The sequence below is a fragment of the Primulina tabacum genome, chromosome 8, assembly GCF_025594145.1.
Source record: "Primulina tabacum isolate GXHZ01 chromosome 8, ASM2559414v2, whole genome shotgun sequence".
Lineage (NCBI taxonomy): Eukaryota > Viridiplantae > Streptophyta > Magnoliopsida > Lamiales > Gesneriaceae > Primulina > Primulina tabacum.
In genome coordinates, this window is record NC_134557.1 from 295,520 (window position 1) to 311,811 (window position 16,292).

Consider the following 16,292-nt stretch of genomic DNA (forward strand, 5'->3'; position numbering starts at 1 on the left):
TACTTATTTTATTCTATCTTAAAATTAACACGATTACTAACTCAAATCTTGAAACCAATATAGAATCTTAAAATATAACTCCTTATCAGCCGATTGCTTCAAGTCCCAATAATTATAACTTAGTTAAAATTTCTTTCAACCTTGAACGGAAGAAACTAAATCCTCAGACAATTCTTCTTTTACTAAATCTTTCCTTAATCAAGACTATGAGTCTAGCATGTTTTAACAAGTTTCATTGGAGGTCCTTATTTAGCATCCCAAATTTAATGTATATATCGTTAATTATTGACACAAAATTTTTTCTACATCTGAATTTCAAAGCTTATATAATCCTTATCTCATATTTTCATAAATAATATATTATCCGTGAGCCAAACAATTCATCTTAAGTCAGAAGCTTATCTTCGATAGATAAATTCCCAAAAATGTAAGTCAACTTATATCAGATAGGTACTTCTTCTTCTCTAAGCTCTTAATGTAGCTACTCTGATCAGTCATAATCTTCATCTAAAACAGGAGAGTGAATGTTCAGAATTGATCTCAAGAGTACAGGTTGAGTTATAGACAATTACTGGAATGAACAAAATCAGTACTGTCTATGCATTCAGTGAAAGAAAATAGCTCAAAATTTTTCAATCTCAGAATTCCGTGAAAAATTTATTAAAAATCATTCACATCAAGAACATGAATGGTACCAAGTTTGGTGTAGAAAATGCTAAGCCGTTTGGAAATGAAAATTTCTCAAAGTTTCGAAAAGTTGGAAAATTTTACGGAAATGATGATATCACTATCTTAACGATGGATTTTGGGGTTCGTCGGCGGTGCTAAAACGATTGAATCTCAATATTTTATTTAGGTTCTCCTCGTCGAGAGCTTTCCAACGCCTACTTTTAATAGTAAAAATTCATCCTGGATCAAAAGTTATGGCCGTTTGAAGTTTGCGCGAAAAACACCTCAACTTCCATGTCATTTGCAAGGTCACTGCATGCGCCTACTGGAATTCGCGGTCTACTGCAATTCTGATGCTACTGCAATCAGTCTGCTGCTTTTCCAGCACTGTTAGAACCAATCTGCTGCATTCCGAGTCTACTGACCCAGTCTTCTGCATTCAGATCTGCTGGTTTCCGTCTACTGGTTCTGATTTCGGGCTACTGGTTTTGGGTCTACTGGTTTCCATCTACTGGTTCTGGTTTCGGGCTACTGGTTTTGGGTCTACTGGTTTCCATCTACTGGTTCTGGTTTCGGGCTACTGGTTTCCTTTACTGATTTTTCCCAACTGTACGTAGTTAGTCTATATTTTCAGTAGTTTATTACAGTAGTAAATTTTCAGAAGTCTATTACAGTAGCTTATTTCAGTAACTTTCAGGAATTAATTTCAGAAATCTATCAGAACTTATTATTTCTAGTTCTTCCTCCCAAGATTATGAAACCTGGTTTGCTCTGATACCACTTCAATGTCACGCCCCGGGACGGGGGTTGGTTGACACCGGCGTTGGTATCAAATTTACATTCGAAAACAACAAGCCTCAGAAGTACAAAATTCAGAAACCAGTCTTTTATTCATAATAATCATTGTCTGATACAAACTCAATGATAAATATTTTACAGCGGAAATGTAAAACCAGAATATATAATGTCTAAACAGATGCAGCGGAAAATAAATCAGAACTAAGAACAACGATCTTCATCACCAGCCTCAAAACTGAAGTTGCTCTTCTTCTTCTAACAACTCTTCATCGTTCTTATCTGAGATGAGTTTGGTGGGTGAGTGATATGATTGTCACTCAGTAAGCGGGGGCGGGAATAACTCTCAGTTTTCGAAATCATTTTCATACAGAAACAGTAATACGAATAATATACAGAAATTCTCATTTTCATAAAAGAAATCAGTATTCAGTATTCGGAAATCAGTAATCAGTATTCAGATATCTGGAATCAGAAGTTTAACAAGTAAGCACTGAGCACGTTCGTGAATTTCATGGCTAAACTGATATCAGTCCCCTATATGTTCTCTCCCTCTAAGGGGTGAGGCTAAGTAATCAGTAATCAGTAATGTTCAGAATATATATTCCTACCATTAGTTCACTAAGTTTCAGTGCTTTAAAATCAGATATCAGAAATCAAGAATATACTTTTGCTTTAAAACAGAAATCATCAAACGGGTTTCAAGATATTTATACATAAGCCCACTTACAGTAATTTGCTAAAAGTGTTTCGGTTGAAGTCTGAAATCTGCTTCTTCTTGCTACTGGTTTCTGCTGCTCGAAAATCAGCACTCTCTTAGCTCGAAAATTCAAGTGATAATCTCAAGATTTGTGTAACCCATTTCAGAGGTTTGAGAGTGTTATATATAGACAAAATTCTGACTGTTAGCCTCCCAATTAATGGCCATAATCTGCCATTAACAATCGTTATTCCGTTTTAAATGCTTCAGTTACAAGTCATGGCTGAATTAGTAACTGTCTGCTGAAATTTCGTGCTGCTGCTGCTGGATTCTAATCTGCTGGAAAATTACCAGCTTCTGAAATATTAGTTTCTGCTGGAATTTTTAGCTTCTGCTGAAATTTGCTAGCTGCTGCTGCGGCTGGAATTTCAGGTTCTCACAAAAGGACTTGTAGACGATGAAATTTTATCAACAAAATAGACCATCAGTAGAAAAAGCAGCCAGGTTACAGTCATGACAATTAATACTTCTCTCATTCCACTGCTGCTATTCTTCAAGTGACGCCACTGAATCCCAAAAGTCCCAGTGCTAACTGCTCCGTTGCTATAATCGTTGAGCTCTTTCATTCCTCTATACAACGCAAATCCGGGAAATATCTCTAGAGTAATGATCCAGATTCCTAGTATAGTAAGCAATTTGATTAAATAGCCTTTATGATCAAGACAAAGCTACAGACTGAATCAAGAAAAAAAGTAGTTCCAGAATCAGAAACATTGGAAACATTTGTTCCGTTTGCTGATTTATTAATTTTAATATATAGTCTATTTAAAAAATTCAAAGGAACAGCTGTAAAATTCCACATAAGTACAAGGTTAACTAACTAAACAAGAAATTCAATTTGATATGTTTTTGTACTTACTATTTACGGAAGCATCGTTAACCAAATCACTGAAAAGTGTTGCTCCCGCAAGGCCAGATCCAAAGACAATGAAAAATCCGACAACTGCAGCATACTCAGAAAATATTATGGACCATTCTTAGTAAATCTCTGATGATGAAAATATTAAAAATGCTTTGAAATATCAAATTGATCAGTCCAAACCTGAAGCAGACCTCACACGTTTGAAAAGTAGAGCTAGTAGAAAACTTGTCGTAATTTGCAAGTTGATATAGACGAAGTAAAACGTGCATTGGAGAGAAAAAGAATTCATGATAAAGATCCAACGTCCTGGAGAATGGAGTAAATGTTACCCAAAAAACCTAGAAATATTTCAAAGGATCGATGTTTCTGATACGAACTTACCTGTCAGTTTACCGGATACTAGATAACAACACATATAAATTGATGATACGATGAGGAAATACATGTATGTAATAAACCAATAAGCCCCATTGCTTAAGCCATGCATTCCCATCATTATTCTCAACTTCTGTTGCTTTTCATATACCAAAATTTCCACCATTACCTGCATTTAAGATATCACCTCATATCTTTCTTTCTTTTATCGACATTTCTACAAATTACTAAAAATATATATTTTTAAAAAAATTTAGCAATGACAGATAGGGAAACACTGCTTCAACTAGAATCGGAGCCTGGAATTTCTACAACATAGCAAACTTACAGGAAGTAATTGTAGGATCATCCATGCATACAAAACTACTAAAAGTTCGATGTCATCTGCACTTGGACCCATGTAATGGTTCAGCTGGGGTGTTCCTGATACGGACTCTAATATCATATTCGTGGCTGGACCGAGCAAAAACTGGAGAAAACCATTGGCCACCTGTTTTTTATCCCATGTATCAATGCATCAAGTGCTTCAATTTCAGGCTAAGCATATAATATATAGATTTTTAAAGTAAATCTTACAAATTAAAAGAGTTGGATTTAATTAAAACATTGTGTGAAATGGTAAAGATCCATGACATGGATTTACTTTTTTGCAGAACACGGGGGAACACAAATTTTACTGAGATAGTGATCTCCTCATACTAGAACTCGACTCTTCCAGCAAATACCATTATTGTGCTTATAGCATGGGCTAAAAATATCAGGGACCAATTCTACGGATCTGACAAATACATTGAAAATACAAAAAATAAATAGAAATGCGAAAATTAAAGGAAATTTGCAATTTTAGTTGTGTTAGTTGACTTATTTTGTGTTTTAAAATTTGCAATTTTAGTCGTGTTAGTTGACTTATTTTGTGTTTTAATATTTAAATTTGTCAATATTTATTTTTCATTCAATAACTTAGATTTAAATTTTCTTATCAATTGATTTGTCATGTATAGATTAGATTGAGTTTCTTATCAATTGATTTGTCATATATATAAATAAATAGTGTACTTTTATTATGAACAAGATTAAACTTCTTTACGAAATATTCGTTTTCTCTCAAACCATAGAAACAATATTCGATTGGTTTAGTGGCTTCTGGCAAATCAAAAGACCAAAACAAAAAAAAAAAGTAATCGAAATCACTTAATGAAAACAAAATATTAACAAGTTACAGGACTAAAACGCAAAACATGTCAACTTACCATACTAAAATTGTAATTTTTTCCCATGAAAATGAGCTTGTTACATAAATTTTTTTCATAAACAATACCTTTAATTTTGAGGCTGTAATTATTTTTTTTAAAAGTTTCAAACATAGTGGAATCATCAAACCTTATACAACAGTCTACTTGAAAAGAAATATAATTAGTCACCGAAAAGCACAAAGTTTGCAAATTTTGATGAAGTACCATATTCTCAGCTCTCTGAACTCGCACCACTCGTCCTTCCTCTCCTCCCTTGTATGTTGCATTGTATGCAATAGTGACATCAAAGTTTTTTGCACTAGAATTCCGAAAATCATATGCTACAAATAAAGATCGACGATCTGAATAAGCTGACGCATATGAGCAACGAAGGGATTATCGAAAATATATATCAAGTTATTAGCCAACCTCCCATGATCTCATTGATCACTCTCTCTCTGCCTCCCGTTAGGTATCCCATGTACAGCTCATTGTTAATCTCTGAATAGCTTCTCCGCCACAAAGACCAAGCTCTAGCACATTTTATGCCTAAAATCAAGACAGAAGTACCAAGATAGGTGAAAAATATTCACCATCAAGAATGGGTATCCATTAATATCTCTGGAATCCAAAAATTTCTCATGTACTTACCATAAGTTGAACTAGATGCTGGGAGTGAATGAATGGAGCACTGTGGCTGAACAATGTAGATATCGCTACTTTCATCGAACTGATCCGAGAAAGAAACACCAGGGCTCCTAGTAGTCCCCTGATCAAGTCAAAAGTTAGGGAAATAAAAGTATCATTTAAATCATTTTATGCACAAAAGATTCCTTGAATATTGAGAAGAAGAAAAAACAATAAACCGATGGCACAATTAACTTACAAAAAGACCTTTGGCAAAAGCAGGCAAGCCATCAGAAACATTTAGGGTGGATGAACTTGTGATTGTCCCCATCACACCTTCAAAGATTGCAAAATGTAACCAAAGCATTTTGTAAGTGTTTGGTAAATAGTGTTGAATTTAATTTATGAAAATTTCGCCACAAACAAAATCAAGAAAATCAATGAGATTACAGAAATTTAGTATTCCAACGAATACCTTCTCCAAGAGTCTTATTTGCTCCTGTTACTAGTATTGTCACTGGACAAGACCCCTTTGTTCTGCATGATTCATCAGGCAGGTCATTGTATTCGTTGTGTTTGGATTTCACAGCACGAAAATCAGGAGCAGGCACTTGCAAGAGAGGAGGATTTCCCATGGTGGTGTAAAATGCTCCCTCTGAGTTCATCTTTGGTTTAGTACTAGCCTTAAACACGTGCTCAGCGACCGCGATGGCAGTAAATACGATAACTGGGAATAAAACGATCCGCAAATTTGATCTCACATGCCGTTTCTGCAGAATAACATAAATTCAGGAATTGCATAAAATATGTTATTCAGCCCAAGACTTGTAGATTGTTAGGGGGACTTGCAGAAAGGTGAAAATCTTCATTGGAATAAACTAAATAATGCAAAAAGATACTAAAACAAAGACGCCGTAGAAAACATGAAGACATGATTGTACATGATATGAAACATTCTTCCGAAACAAAGCATTGGTCTGGTTCCAAAACCCAGCCATGAATGATTTCTTCTTCTGATGAGTGGGCTAACAGACTAATGGCAAACTTATAGTGTTTTTTTTCAATTCTTTTCGTTTTAAAAATTCAAAACAATTCAATTCAATTCAACTCCACGCGCAAAACCTACATATCTGCAAAACTTTCTGTTTTTGACAACGTTAAAACAGGAAAGGACCATAAATTAATGGCAAACAATCCCTTTTAGATTACAAACGTACGTATGTGATGTTGTAGTAATTATAGAAATCTAGTGGGGTTTTTTTTATTTTTGACACGCTAACTGTTACGCAGTTTACTTAATTTGAAATCATATTTTACAGAGGTCTGTCGATGAAACATTTCAAGAAATTTCATGTATCGATCGACCATTCTTGAAATAGAAGAAAAACGCGTTGCCCACAGAATTCGAGGCCTCTTCAAAATTGGAAAAAGAAAAGGAGAAATTCAAAAAACTCACATGTCCGAGTTGGCTCCCTCTCCAGAAATCATGATATAAACCCTGCCTCAAAGGAAGAACGATTGATTCAGTTTGCTACCAGAAAAGCAATGGAAATGCAAACCGGATTCCCTTTGTTAATGCAACAGACCACTGCACTGTTGAAGAAAAATTACATCCTTTGTTTGAGACAGAAAATAATCACGTTCATACAGCTTTTTGCATCCATTATTTTCATGGCTTTGGTGTTTGGAATCACCGAAATGAATAAGTACTCTGAGAAGAAGCCAACCATGGGCGCTGCTCATGATCCAAAGCCTGTTACTGATATGTCCATTCCACCTTGTGAAGACATGTTCTTCATTAAAGTCCCGTGTTACGACTTTGTTTGGAGCGGTGGTGGAAGCCGTAGGATCGATTCTATTGTAAGTCGTATCATGGCAAACAATCCTGGTCGACCGATTCCATTTGATAAGGTACTGTTACTTCATGAAGTAGATATCTTTTTGCATTGTTGAAGTCTTTGCATAAAGTTTTCAGGTTTTATTCCTGAGCGCTGCCAAGAAAAAGATCCCAAGAAAGAATTCGATACGCTCTGGGATGTACTGTCTGCTGTTGAGCACCTTAAACTGTTTGCCAGTATCAAAGGTTTGCCCAAAAATTCACACGAATCGGTGAGTCAGATCTTTAATGATATGATCAGTTAACAAGAGTAGAAGACTCGATCTGTAATATTGGTACATTCTCAAATGCAGGAAGCTAAAAAACTGCTGGAACAGGTGAAACTTACTGCTGCTGCCAATGTAAGATCCTGTAGCTACAGCGGGGGAATGAAACGTCGACTTAGCTTTGCAATATCCCTGATAGGAAATCCAAGACTTGTGATTTTGGACGAACCGGTATGCGAATTTTCAAAATGTCCTTCATCATTTATGTTTATCAGCGATTTTTCTTTTTTTTCGAGATAAACTCTTAGATGCCCCTATTTGAATTTCCAGACCACCGGAATGGACCCTATAGCCCGTAGACATATTTGGAATGTGATCGAATCTGCAAAACAAGGCCGTTCGATCATTCTAACAACTCATTCTATGGAAGAAGCCGATGTGTTATCTGATAGAATTGGAATCATGGTTAAAGGAAGGCTTCGTTGCATTGGAAACTCAACATTTCTGAAGTCCAAATTTGGAACGGGTTTTACTGCTAAAGTAAACTTTCCAAAATTAAATGCTGCAGCTGAAGTGGTAGATGTTAACCTGGAGAATCGAAATGCTGTAAAAGATTATTTCAGACAGGTACCTAACTTCCACCCTTTATTTTATAGAAGTTTTCCCTTTTATATAGGCTTCTTCTGATTGGAACTACGTTTGTTTTAACTTCTGAAAGCATCTGAATGTGGTTCCAAAAGAGGAGGAAAAATATTTCTTGACTTTCGTTATCCAGTGTGAGAAAGAGGAGCTGTTACATGTAAGAATATGTATATCAGTCAAGTTATATTTAATTGCGCACAAAATTCTTTTGTAATTCTTGATAGATTTTCATCATGAAACTTACAGGATTTCTTTGAAGATCTCGAAAAACGAGAGAAAATATTTGGAATTGTGAACACAGTGATTGGCATGGCTACACTTGAGGAAGTTTTCCTGAATATTGTAAAGAAAGCAGAGATGGAGACCGCTACAACGCGAGAAAATGCCAGTGCCTGATTACTTTCCAACTCCACCTGTTTCAATGGACAATTATTCTGGAAATGTATAAAGAAATAGATTCTCCAACTGGTATTGTCATTGGTATAGGCCTCGTGTCTACCGTTGCATCATAGATCAGCTGAGTTTCTTATAGAATTGTATGTTGACAGTAAATCATCGTTATGACTTATGATATATGGAAGATGAACAATGCTGTGAGATGACAGTTGGTATTATTGCTTATTGAAGCATCTTCTGAAATTATTAATTTATGAGAAATTCAAAAGTAAATTTATGATTATCTTTTCGAATTAATTTGACTGGTACAAGTTCAATTTCCAACAGCATTTATTAGAACAGAAGTTGCAACTTGAAGAACAATTTTGTAGATTACTATTTTTGAATGGGTAGTTGACCATCAAGCTAAATCAACAAACATTGAGCACGATTGCTATAATTTTTATTATATTTTTGTGGAATATTTATAGCATATCAAAGTCGTCAGAAATGTACAGAACAATGGAGATCTGTTGAAGAGCCGCCTGCTTAAGAAAAATATTGACTCGTTTGATTCCTTCATCAAGTAGGCCGAGTCTCGTTTTTCCTGGCATCCATATTCTGTATTTGACTTCAAGAGACAGAAGAGAGAGCCGATGTTAAAAGACACGCTCCGTTTTCTTCTGTTGCTTCACCAGTTCTCGATGAAAACATCTCTTCCTCAATCAATACCCGTTTGACCTGTTTTGTCTTGGATACTTGTATCTTTTGAGAGTACATAACACACTGCACTAGTTCAAGTCTTGAAATAATAAGAATAATTGGTGCACAAACTCAAATAAGAGGCAACCAAGAATTGCCTGTGCTGTCTCACAGAAAATGCAAATTTTCAGTTTGTTTTTCCATTTTACATTCTATACATCCATAATGTTTCACACAATTATCTGCTGAGCTTTTGATCCGATCTCCAGTGCAGACCAAATTATTCTGGGACGATGAGTTTTGTCCCGTTGATTCATACATTACTTCTGCAAAACCATTCCCTTTGAAGCTCAAAAATGATCCCAAAGCCCCAAGAAACCCTTCGTGACACAAAAATAAAGCTTTTGCTTCACCTTTTGACCTGGAAATATACCGATCAAATTTGTTAAGAGTCCGCTTGTGACAAAGAACATGATAAAAATGGGACAAATTTTGAAAAAGGAATCTTATGAGATCTTTTGAATTTGATATCTTTCAGATGCGATGGTTATTTGATTCCCAAAGGATAAAAATGAGGTCTATATATGATAGGTGAAATGTATATATTTCAAAAAAGATAGCAACGTATCCACAATCTTTACGATACGACTATAGGACAATATTACGAATACGGACTAAATTGTCATACCAGTAATGAACCGCGACAGAAATAGTGTCCATTGTGTATGCATGACCTCGAATGAAAAATCCTCCAAAAAAAATCCGTTTGAGTCCGAAGCGTAAAGCATTCAAGTAAGCTATCTGAAAAGTAAAGTTAGCGTTGACAATAGAAAGTACATTAAATTAAAAAGATAAAAAATTAACTAATCACATAAATAAGAAAAAAAGTAGTCACATATCCACAGCTTGTTTAAATGCAATATCAAGAATCATATTTGATCAATTAGGGAGTTAACATAATGTCAGGGCAATATTTCTTCTTAACACTTGTAAAATCAGTGTCCTAGGGGAGCAGTTTAAAGAGATGTATTATTTTAATTATGCTGAGAATAACAGAGAGCAAGACTGCACATGCTAACCTGTCCAATATTATTTGAGATCATTCTTAAGAGGGACCTTGCTACATCTTCAGCTCTATAATCTTCCAGCTCTTTGTTCTTGGATATTGCTTTACCAAAGCTAGAAGCAATGGCTGTTGATGTGAGGCCAATCTGGCACAATCAAAAACTTAATAACTGAATTAATATTAGTAATACACTCTTAAATCCTCCAAGAAGTTAGTGCCAAGGATAAATTCTCTGATGAAGAAGTTGCAATACCTTTAGGTTATCTTCAATTCTGTCGACTACCTAGAATACTGCCAAATTTACATTTTTTGTTATCTTTAGTAGAAGGTTGTTACCAATACTGGGTACAACTTACAAAATACTGAAATGAGGCCAAAGTGCTACTTCCAGATTACGCATTTGTCTAGTAAAAGTATGCATTCGTCTAGAAATGGAATAAGAGAACGAGGTCATGCATTGTTAGTGACCTAATTCACCAGAAGCAAAAAATATAACCTTCCTTGTTTATGCATCTCTAATGAGCTACAAGATCTTAGAGGACGATTTTACATGATATCATAGTGTCAATAACCCAGCCATTCCAATTTTGGAAAGTTTGGTAAAGAGTAAATACAGCTTGAAGACAATAGCGCGTTATGAGCATATACCTTCGAGTAATCCATTCCACCATATATGTCTCCAACAAGCATGTCTATCACTCTGTTGTTTCCCTGGTGACTCAATTCTAACAATTCATCGAAACTGAAACAAAAAGGTGCCCAAGATTCAAAATAAAAGGACTTTAGCCTCATTTAATCATTCAATCAGTTGGCAAAATAAAAATCAGAACATAACTCTGAATCAAAGAAAAATTAATTTAAAACAAAAAGTAGGAGGGTAACCTTTTGCATTTGGTCAAAAGTTTTCCCAAGCCCCAAAATGTACCACCACCAACACTTGTTCCACTGACTCGCTCAAACTTGCTGTCACTTTCTACCTAAGCAATAGAAGAGAAAATATATTATCAAGAAACTTTTTTGTTGTTTTTTCCCTGTCAGTTTTTCGGAATGCTCACACTTTTTTTTATATCAATACATGGAGAAAATTACCTTGATCATGCTTACCCCAGACCCAATATTAACAAGAAGATAAGGATACAAATCTTCTTGATCAATTTGTACATACTCCTTTTGACCATCCATATATGTAAAGGCTTCATGATGTACTGCCTAATCAAGATGTGGATAAAAATAAGCCAACTAAATCAAAATATCTATATGATTCCAAAGCACCAACTGAGATACAATAAGGGCAAAAATGAAAAGGGAAAAGACAAAAAATCACAGCGATAATGGCATGCACACCCATGATTCATAGTTTTACAGGTTACAAACCAGTCTTATGACAGGAGCATGAAAAAACTGAGACTGGATGCAGTATCTCACAGAGAGTAATTCATATTCAAATAAGCTCATGGAGTGTTCATACAATGTGGTCTATGAGGAGTTCTCTGCAAATAATTTTTATGAGATAAGGAAATAACTCAAGTCAACAAGTAATATTTCTATAGGAAAAACAATATCTTCAAGGAAAAAGTAAAATTTGGAAATCTTCGAGTATTTTGTAAATTATTCTATCTGGTGGTTGTGCTCCATGAGAAATAGTTTGAGCATTTTTAGAGATATTGCAGCACACACACGAAACTGGAAGAGCAGTGGGGGGGAAATGCACACAGGGCAGAAAACACTGCACATTTAGACTGCAGTTGTGAAGGTCATAGTCATAAATTATAAAAATTATGATACAGTACTTCAAGAAATAATCCCCAACCTTGAGTAGAAAATTAGCTCCAGCAACAAGAGAACTCATCTCGTCAACCTTATCCAAAATAATACCAAGCTTATCTTTGAATAATTCAGCAAACTTGAATGCCCCACCACCGGTAGCCTTCAAGAAGATGATGAAGTGTAAGGTTTATCTCTAGTTCATATACTCTTAAAGGCACAAGACAAATCATTATACTTGAATAGAAATTTAAATATTTGTTTGGGAATAAATTTTCCATCATAATCCATGGACTAGGTAAAAATCATTCTTTAGAGGCATAATGACGGTGGTCAAAAGTTTATGCGCTCTTTTCAAATATCAATTCAAAAAACATGTTGCTTTTTATTTCTAATTAAGTTAAAAACACAAAAGCCACGTCCAAATTGAACAGTTGGATCTCCAATTTGTATTCATTAGCATCACTAATATTTAATACAAGTTGACATTATAATTAATGAAGCAATCAAATAATAACTAAAATTTAAATTTTCGATCTCTTATCAGAAAATTACTGATAGAGGACTCAAGAACACGGCAACAACAAATCACAGATTTATTCATTGGCACAATAAATTACCTTGATCCTAGTTTTGTGATTGGCCTGTTTCTCATCGTCCCGATCACCTGGATTGACAAAGGGCCTCTAAGAAGACGAAAAATGCTCGAATAAAACTATCCCCCTCCCCCGCTCATCTTACTGGGTATGAAATTTGAGTACACATTAGAAACTGAATCAAGCATGATGTATCCATGTAACTCAAAGAATGCTTGACATTAAGAAACAAAACTGATTTTCCTTAAACACTAGCATGGTCCGCGAACGGAAACTAAGAATCTGGCAGCATGACAATAATTTAAATTGCATGGGTTCCAGGAGTTCATTTAGATTTAAAGATGTCTGTGATGCCAACTTTTTATTTAATAACAGTCATCAAGAAAAAACACAAACCGTTGTGGTGAAGGAGCTTGGACGAAATAAATTGCACGCATTCACATATCTTGCTAGTTTCAAATTTCAAAAAATGAAGCCTCCCACTTAGATGGTAATTTAAGTTGCCACTGAATGCATCTATTCCGTCATCTGAAGACCCAATATTTTTATGATCACTGGAACAATTACTGCTGCTTGAGAAGTACACCACCTTAATGAGAGTACCTACCAAAAGAGGTATGGCGAAGCTTACTGCAAATTTTGATAGGTTAAAACTAACTCTTAATGGTGCCCTTGTCCATTTTTCTTTCCATTCAACAGATAAGTATTGTATATGAAGACTATTTCATTATTTAAAGCTTTTATCTGTAGAGTTTGCCGTAATCCACATTTCAAACATACTAGAAAACGATGGCTCTCCTTGTAACCTGCATGCAAGACATCAAGGAACAATACTGTGCTTGGAGTAAATATCTCCCTAAGGTTGCCAGTCAAAAAGATGGTGTTGAGAAATTAGATCACCGATGTTCCTTTGACAAGCTATAATTGTTCTGAATTGGACCTAGTCATTCTGCGCTTAAAGATACCATGGAAAAAAAAAGATCGTTTCTGCTGATATACTGTGAAAGAAAAACAAACACAAATTGAATCCTCACGGTGCCTTATGTTGCATTTAGATTGATGGATTTCAAATCCATGTATTTCAAATGTATATTTGTTATTTTAAAGAAGCAAGATCATGAATTTCAAAGCCAATCTTGCATGTTTATATAGTAGTATTTCATGTTAATTATGTTGAATTTCAAATTCATCCGATAATGATAGTCATTTGAAATTTATTCTACTTTGTATAAATAAGGTGTGAATTTAAAATTTAATTTATTGTTTCACTGTTACGATAAAACTATAATCGAAAATCCATGTATTTCAAATTCATCTCCTCAATTGCACCCTTACATAACTCCCTTTCTTGTTTTGATGTTCCATAAGGCTTCGCTCTGAAATAAACCTCGACAAGCTGTTGAGATTGACGCCATGTGTTCTTCTAGTAATTTGCTCGTCTAAAGACTTGGGCGTGGTATGTTCAATAACAATACAAGTCCCAAATAAGCCTCTAGATTAGTTCTTATGGACAGAACTCCTTTGTTCCAGAAGGAGAACCTCATGGGCAGTTGTGTTCGAGTGCTTCATTGATCCATCATTCTGGAAGCCGCTCCGGACATAATTTAACCAACCTATGAGGATATTATGTAGAATAACATTTCCAACAAGGAGGCCATATTTTCTCCCTGAAACGTACTGATTTTAATGATTTATATTAACTGCTATCTCACCTAGTTGTTTGAATAGTGAAATTACTGCAGAACTAATACGTGATTATGAGAAATGTACACATTAAACAACACTCTTATGTTGCCACCAAGTTGTAAAAATAGCGCATCATAAACCTTGTGAAAAATGGCAAAACCACCTCATGTATCATAGCCTAATTTGCTCACGGTTTTGAAATCTTCAGTACGCAACAATTCAAAAGGATAGAGTGCAGAATTTTACAATTTAATGAAAACAAAGCTTCTCTCTTTTTTTCCATGGTTAAACTAAGACAAACCCCTCTGAGGCAAACAATCTTTCGTTTGATATAATTCAGCAAACTTTCCTCGGAACCGACCGAGTCACTATTGCCCGAAATCAGAAGTTTTCAATTTTGGTATCAAGATCAAGTGCAAAGAGCTTTTGCCATTCAGAACTCAAACCAAGTTGTAAATCTTGATTTAGCTTATAACTCAGCCTTGATCACTAAAACTAATTATGGAACCTTCATACTTTTTTCCAACGAAATTCAAACTTGAAATTACCAGAAAAAGAAAAATGAGAAGAAAGATTAATTACACGTAGTCTATTTGCGTATCGTAAGTCCAAAAGCTCGAATCGAAATCAAAATAGGAAGCATTTACCTCCAATATCAAGGGCAACATGCGAAACTTGATCCAAAGTCTGCTTTCTCTCTTGAATCCCAACACCCTCCATTATTTTATGTGCATATATATATTAATCCTGTGAACAAGACTTCTTCTTTTTTTTATCATCCTCCCTCCAACGAGCAGGCATTGATGTTAGCGTCGACGGACTTTTTGATCGGATAAGGAATCAATGAAACTAGGAAAAAAAATCATAAATTAAGAAAATTAAAAATATTATGCTGTTCTTTATGTTCAACGTTTTTCGGAATAATTAATGGCTCAGATATGAAACACTTTTCCAAGATTCAAAGAACCCAATTATATAATATAATTACAACAGAGGAGGTATTAGGTAAATTTTGATTTTTCAAACTTATATAGCGATTTTTCGAATAAATATATGAGATAAGTTCTTTATAATGGTAATATTTTTCATCTTACTTTTTTTAATATTTGTATGTAGTTCAATTGATTGATGGATCAAATTCATTATTGTATGTAGCTTAAATTTAATAACAAATTCAATATTTCTCAAATTAAGTTTCATAAACAATTGAATAACCTTCACAATCAGTTTTGAAATATAATCAGATGAATAAATTTTGATTATCAGTATGTAAATGATATGTTAGATTATTAATCATTAAATTTTTTTTATTTTTATTTTGTTTATCATCACTTGCCTTCTTATGTTTTATATTAATTCTTTTGAATTAATCGGCTGTACAATCTCATATTAACAATTAAGATCATCAAAAGACGATGTATAACAACCAATTTTGTAAAACTCATGTCAATAATGATATATAACTATTAAATAAAATTTCATAATTGATGGGCAAAATTATTTAAACTCGAGAAATTACTAGTTCTTGTTATCCAATCTTTTATTATAAGTTAAAAACTTGTGTGAGACGGTCTTACAGGTCGTATTTTATAAGACAGATCTCTTATTTGGGTCATCCATGAAAAAGTATTACTTTTTATGCTAAGAGTATTACTTTTTATTGTAAATATCGATATGGTTAACTTGTCTCACATATAATGATTCGTGAGACTGTCTCACAAAAAATCTATTTATATCACAGAGGTGCGTGCATGCCCCAGCCACCAAGAGGATTCATTCAATCAATTACTTTTTATTAATTAATTAAAGTTAAACTTCCTAAAATAACTAATTTTTTTGCGTAGAATTTCATAAATACCCCTAATATTTTTCATAAAGGTAAAATATGTGACAAATTTAATTAAATGTTATTCATCGTCTTATTCAATTTTCCATCCAAATTAAATTACCATTCCTCATTTAATTTTTTTTACCATTCCTCATTTAATTTTTTTAAAAAAAATTAACCAACAGCTCAAATCTATTTATCTTCGATCTA

The 16,292-nt window shown here is 34.3% G+C and overlaps 3 protein-coding genes across 8 annotated transcripts; 1 reads left to right on the forward strand and 2 right to left on the reverse strand.

Annotated features, from left to right (window-relative positions):
• Nucleotides 1–2,592: 2,592 nt before the first annotated feature.
• LOC142554257 (ABC transporter A family member 12-like) lies at nt 2,593–6,422 on the reverse strand. The gene is made up of 11 exons (XM_075664947.1): nt 6,262–6,422; nt 5,796–6,090; nt 5,580–5,656; nt 5,345–5,462; nt 5,123–5,242; nt 4,919–5,034; nt 3,790–3,951; nt 3,468–3,630; nt 3,267–3,392; nt 3,084–3,167; nt 2,593–2,843 (listed from the first exon to the last, which is right to left on the reverse strand). Exons 1-11 carry the CDS (start codon nt 6,316–6,318, stop codon nt 2,593–2,595), a joined length of 1,569 nt encoding a protein of 522 aa, XP_075521062.1. The 5' UTR covers nt 6,319–6,422.
• A 186-nt stretch (nt 6,423–6,608) lies between these two features.
• Nucleotides 6,609–8,475, forward strand: LOC142552598 (ABC transporter A family member 11-like). The gene is made up of 6 exons (XM_075662302.1): nt 6,609–7,231; nt 7,289–7,429; nt 7,511–7,654; nt 7,754–8,050; nt 8,142–8,222; nt 8,312–8,475. Exons 1-6 carry the CDS (start codon nt 6,866–6,868, stop codon nt 8,459–8,461), a joined length of 1,179 nt encoding a protein of 392 aa, XP_075518417.1. The 5' UTR covers nt 6,609–6,865; the 3' UTR covers nt 8,462–8,475.
• Nucleotides 8,476–9,243: 768 nt separating this feature from the next.
• LOC142552596 (pantothenate kinase 1-like) lies at nt 9,244–15,153 on the reverse strand. 6 transcript variants are annotated; one of them, XM_075662298.1, is made up of 11 exons: nt 15,046–15,098; nt 14,902–15,013; nt 12,965–13,171; nt 12,593–12,639; nt 12,019–12,135; nt 11,298–11,417; nt 11,091–11,185; nt 10,857–10,950; nt 10,222–10,353; nt 9,831–9,943; nt 9,244–9,563 (listed from the first exon to the last, which is right to left on the reverse strand). In XM_075662298.1, the coding sequence occupies exons 2-11, from the start codon at nt 14,972–14,974 to the stop codon at nt 9,311–9,313; spliced, it is 1,251 nt and encodes a 416-aa protein (XP_075518413.1). In that variant the 5' UTR covers nt 14,975–15,013; nt 15,046–15,098; the 3' UTR covers nt 9,244–9,310. The 6 variants fall into 6 exon arrangements, with proteins under 6 accessions (XP_075518413.1, XP_075518411.1, XP_075518412.1 ...); XM_075662296.1 differs by having other exon boundaries at nt 12,965–13,198; nt 14,902–15,143; XM_075662297.1 differs by having other exon boundaries at nt 14,902–15,134.
• Nucleotides 15,154–16,292: the final 1,139 nt, after the last annotated feature.

Bases quoted from the DNA above. Each gene is read 5' to 3' on its own strand.
- LOC142552598 (XM_075662302.1), top strand. From the start codon at position 6,866: ATGGAAATGCAAACCGGATTCCCTTTGTTAATGCAACAGACCACTGCA. The intron at 8,051-8,141 runs GTACCTAACTTC...AACTTCTGAAAG, and splicing joins TAAAAGATTATTTCAGACAG to CATCTGAATGTGGTTCCAAA. The intron at 8,223-8,311 runs GTAAGAATATGT...TGAAACTTACAG, and splicing joins AGAAAGAGGAGCTGTTACAT to GATTTCTTTGAAGATCTCGA.
- LOC142554257 (XM_075664947.1), bottom strand. From the start codon at position 6,318: ATGGCTGGGTTTTGGAACCAGACCAATGCTTTGTTTCGGAAGAATGTT. The intron at 5,243-5,344 runs GTAAGTACATGA...TCTTGATTTTAG, and splicing joins AGCATCTAGTTCAACTTATG to GCATAAAATGTGCTAGAGCT. The intron at 3,393-3,467 runs GTAAGTTCGTAT...TCCATTCTCCAG, and splicing joins AGTATCCGGTAAACTGACAG to GACGTTGGATCTTTATCATG.
- LOC142552596 (XM_075662296.1), bottom strand. From the start codon at position 14,974: ATGGAGGGTGTTGGGATTCAAGAGAGAAAGCAGACTTTGGATCAAGTT. The intron at 13,199-14,901 runs GTAAATGCTTCC...CAAAATTTGCAG, and splicing joins TGTTGCCCTTGATATTGGAG to TAAGCTTCGCCATACCTCTT. The intron at 11,186-11,297 runs GTAATTTTCTCC...TCTATTGCTTAG, and splicing joins CTGGGGTAAGCATGATCAAG to GTAGAAAGTGACAGCAAGTT.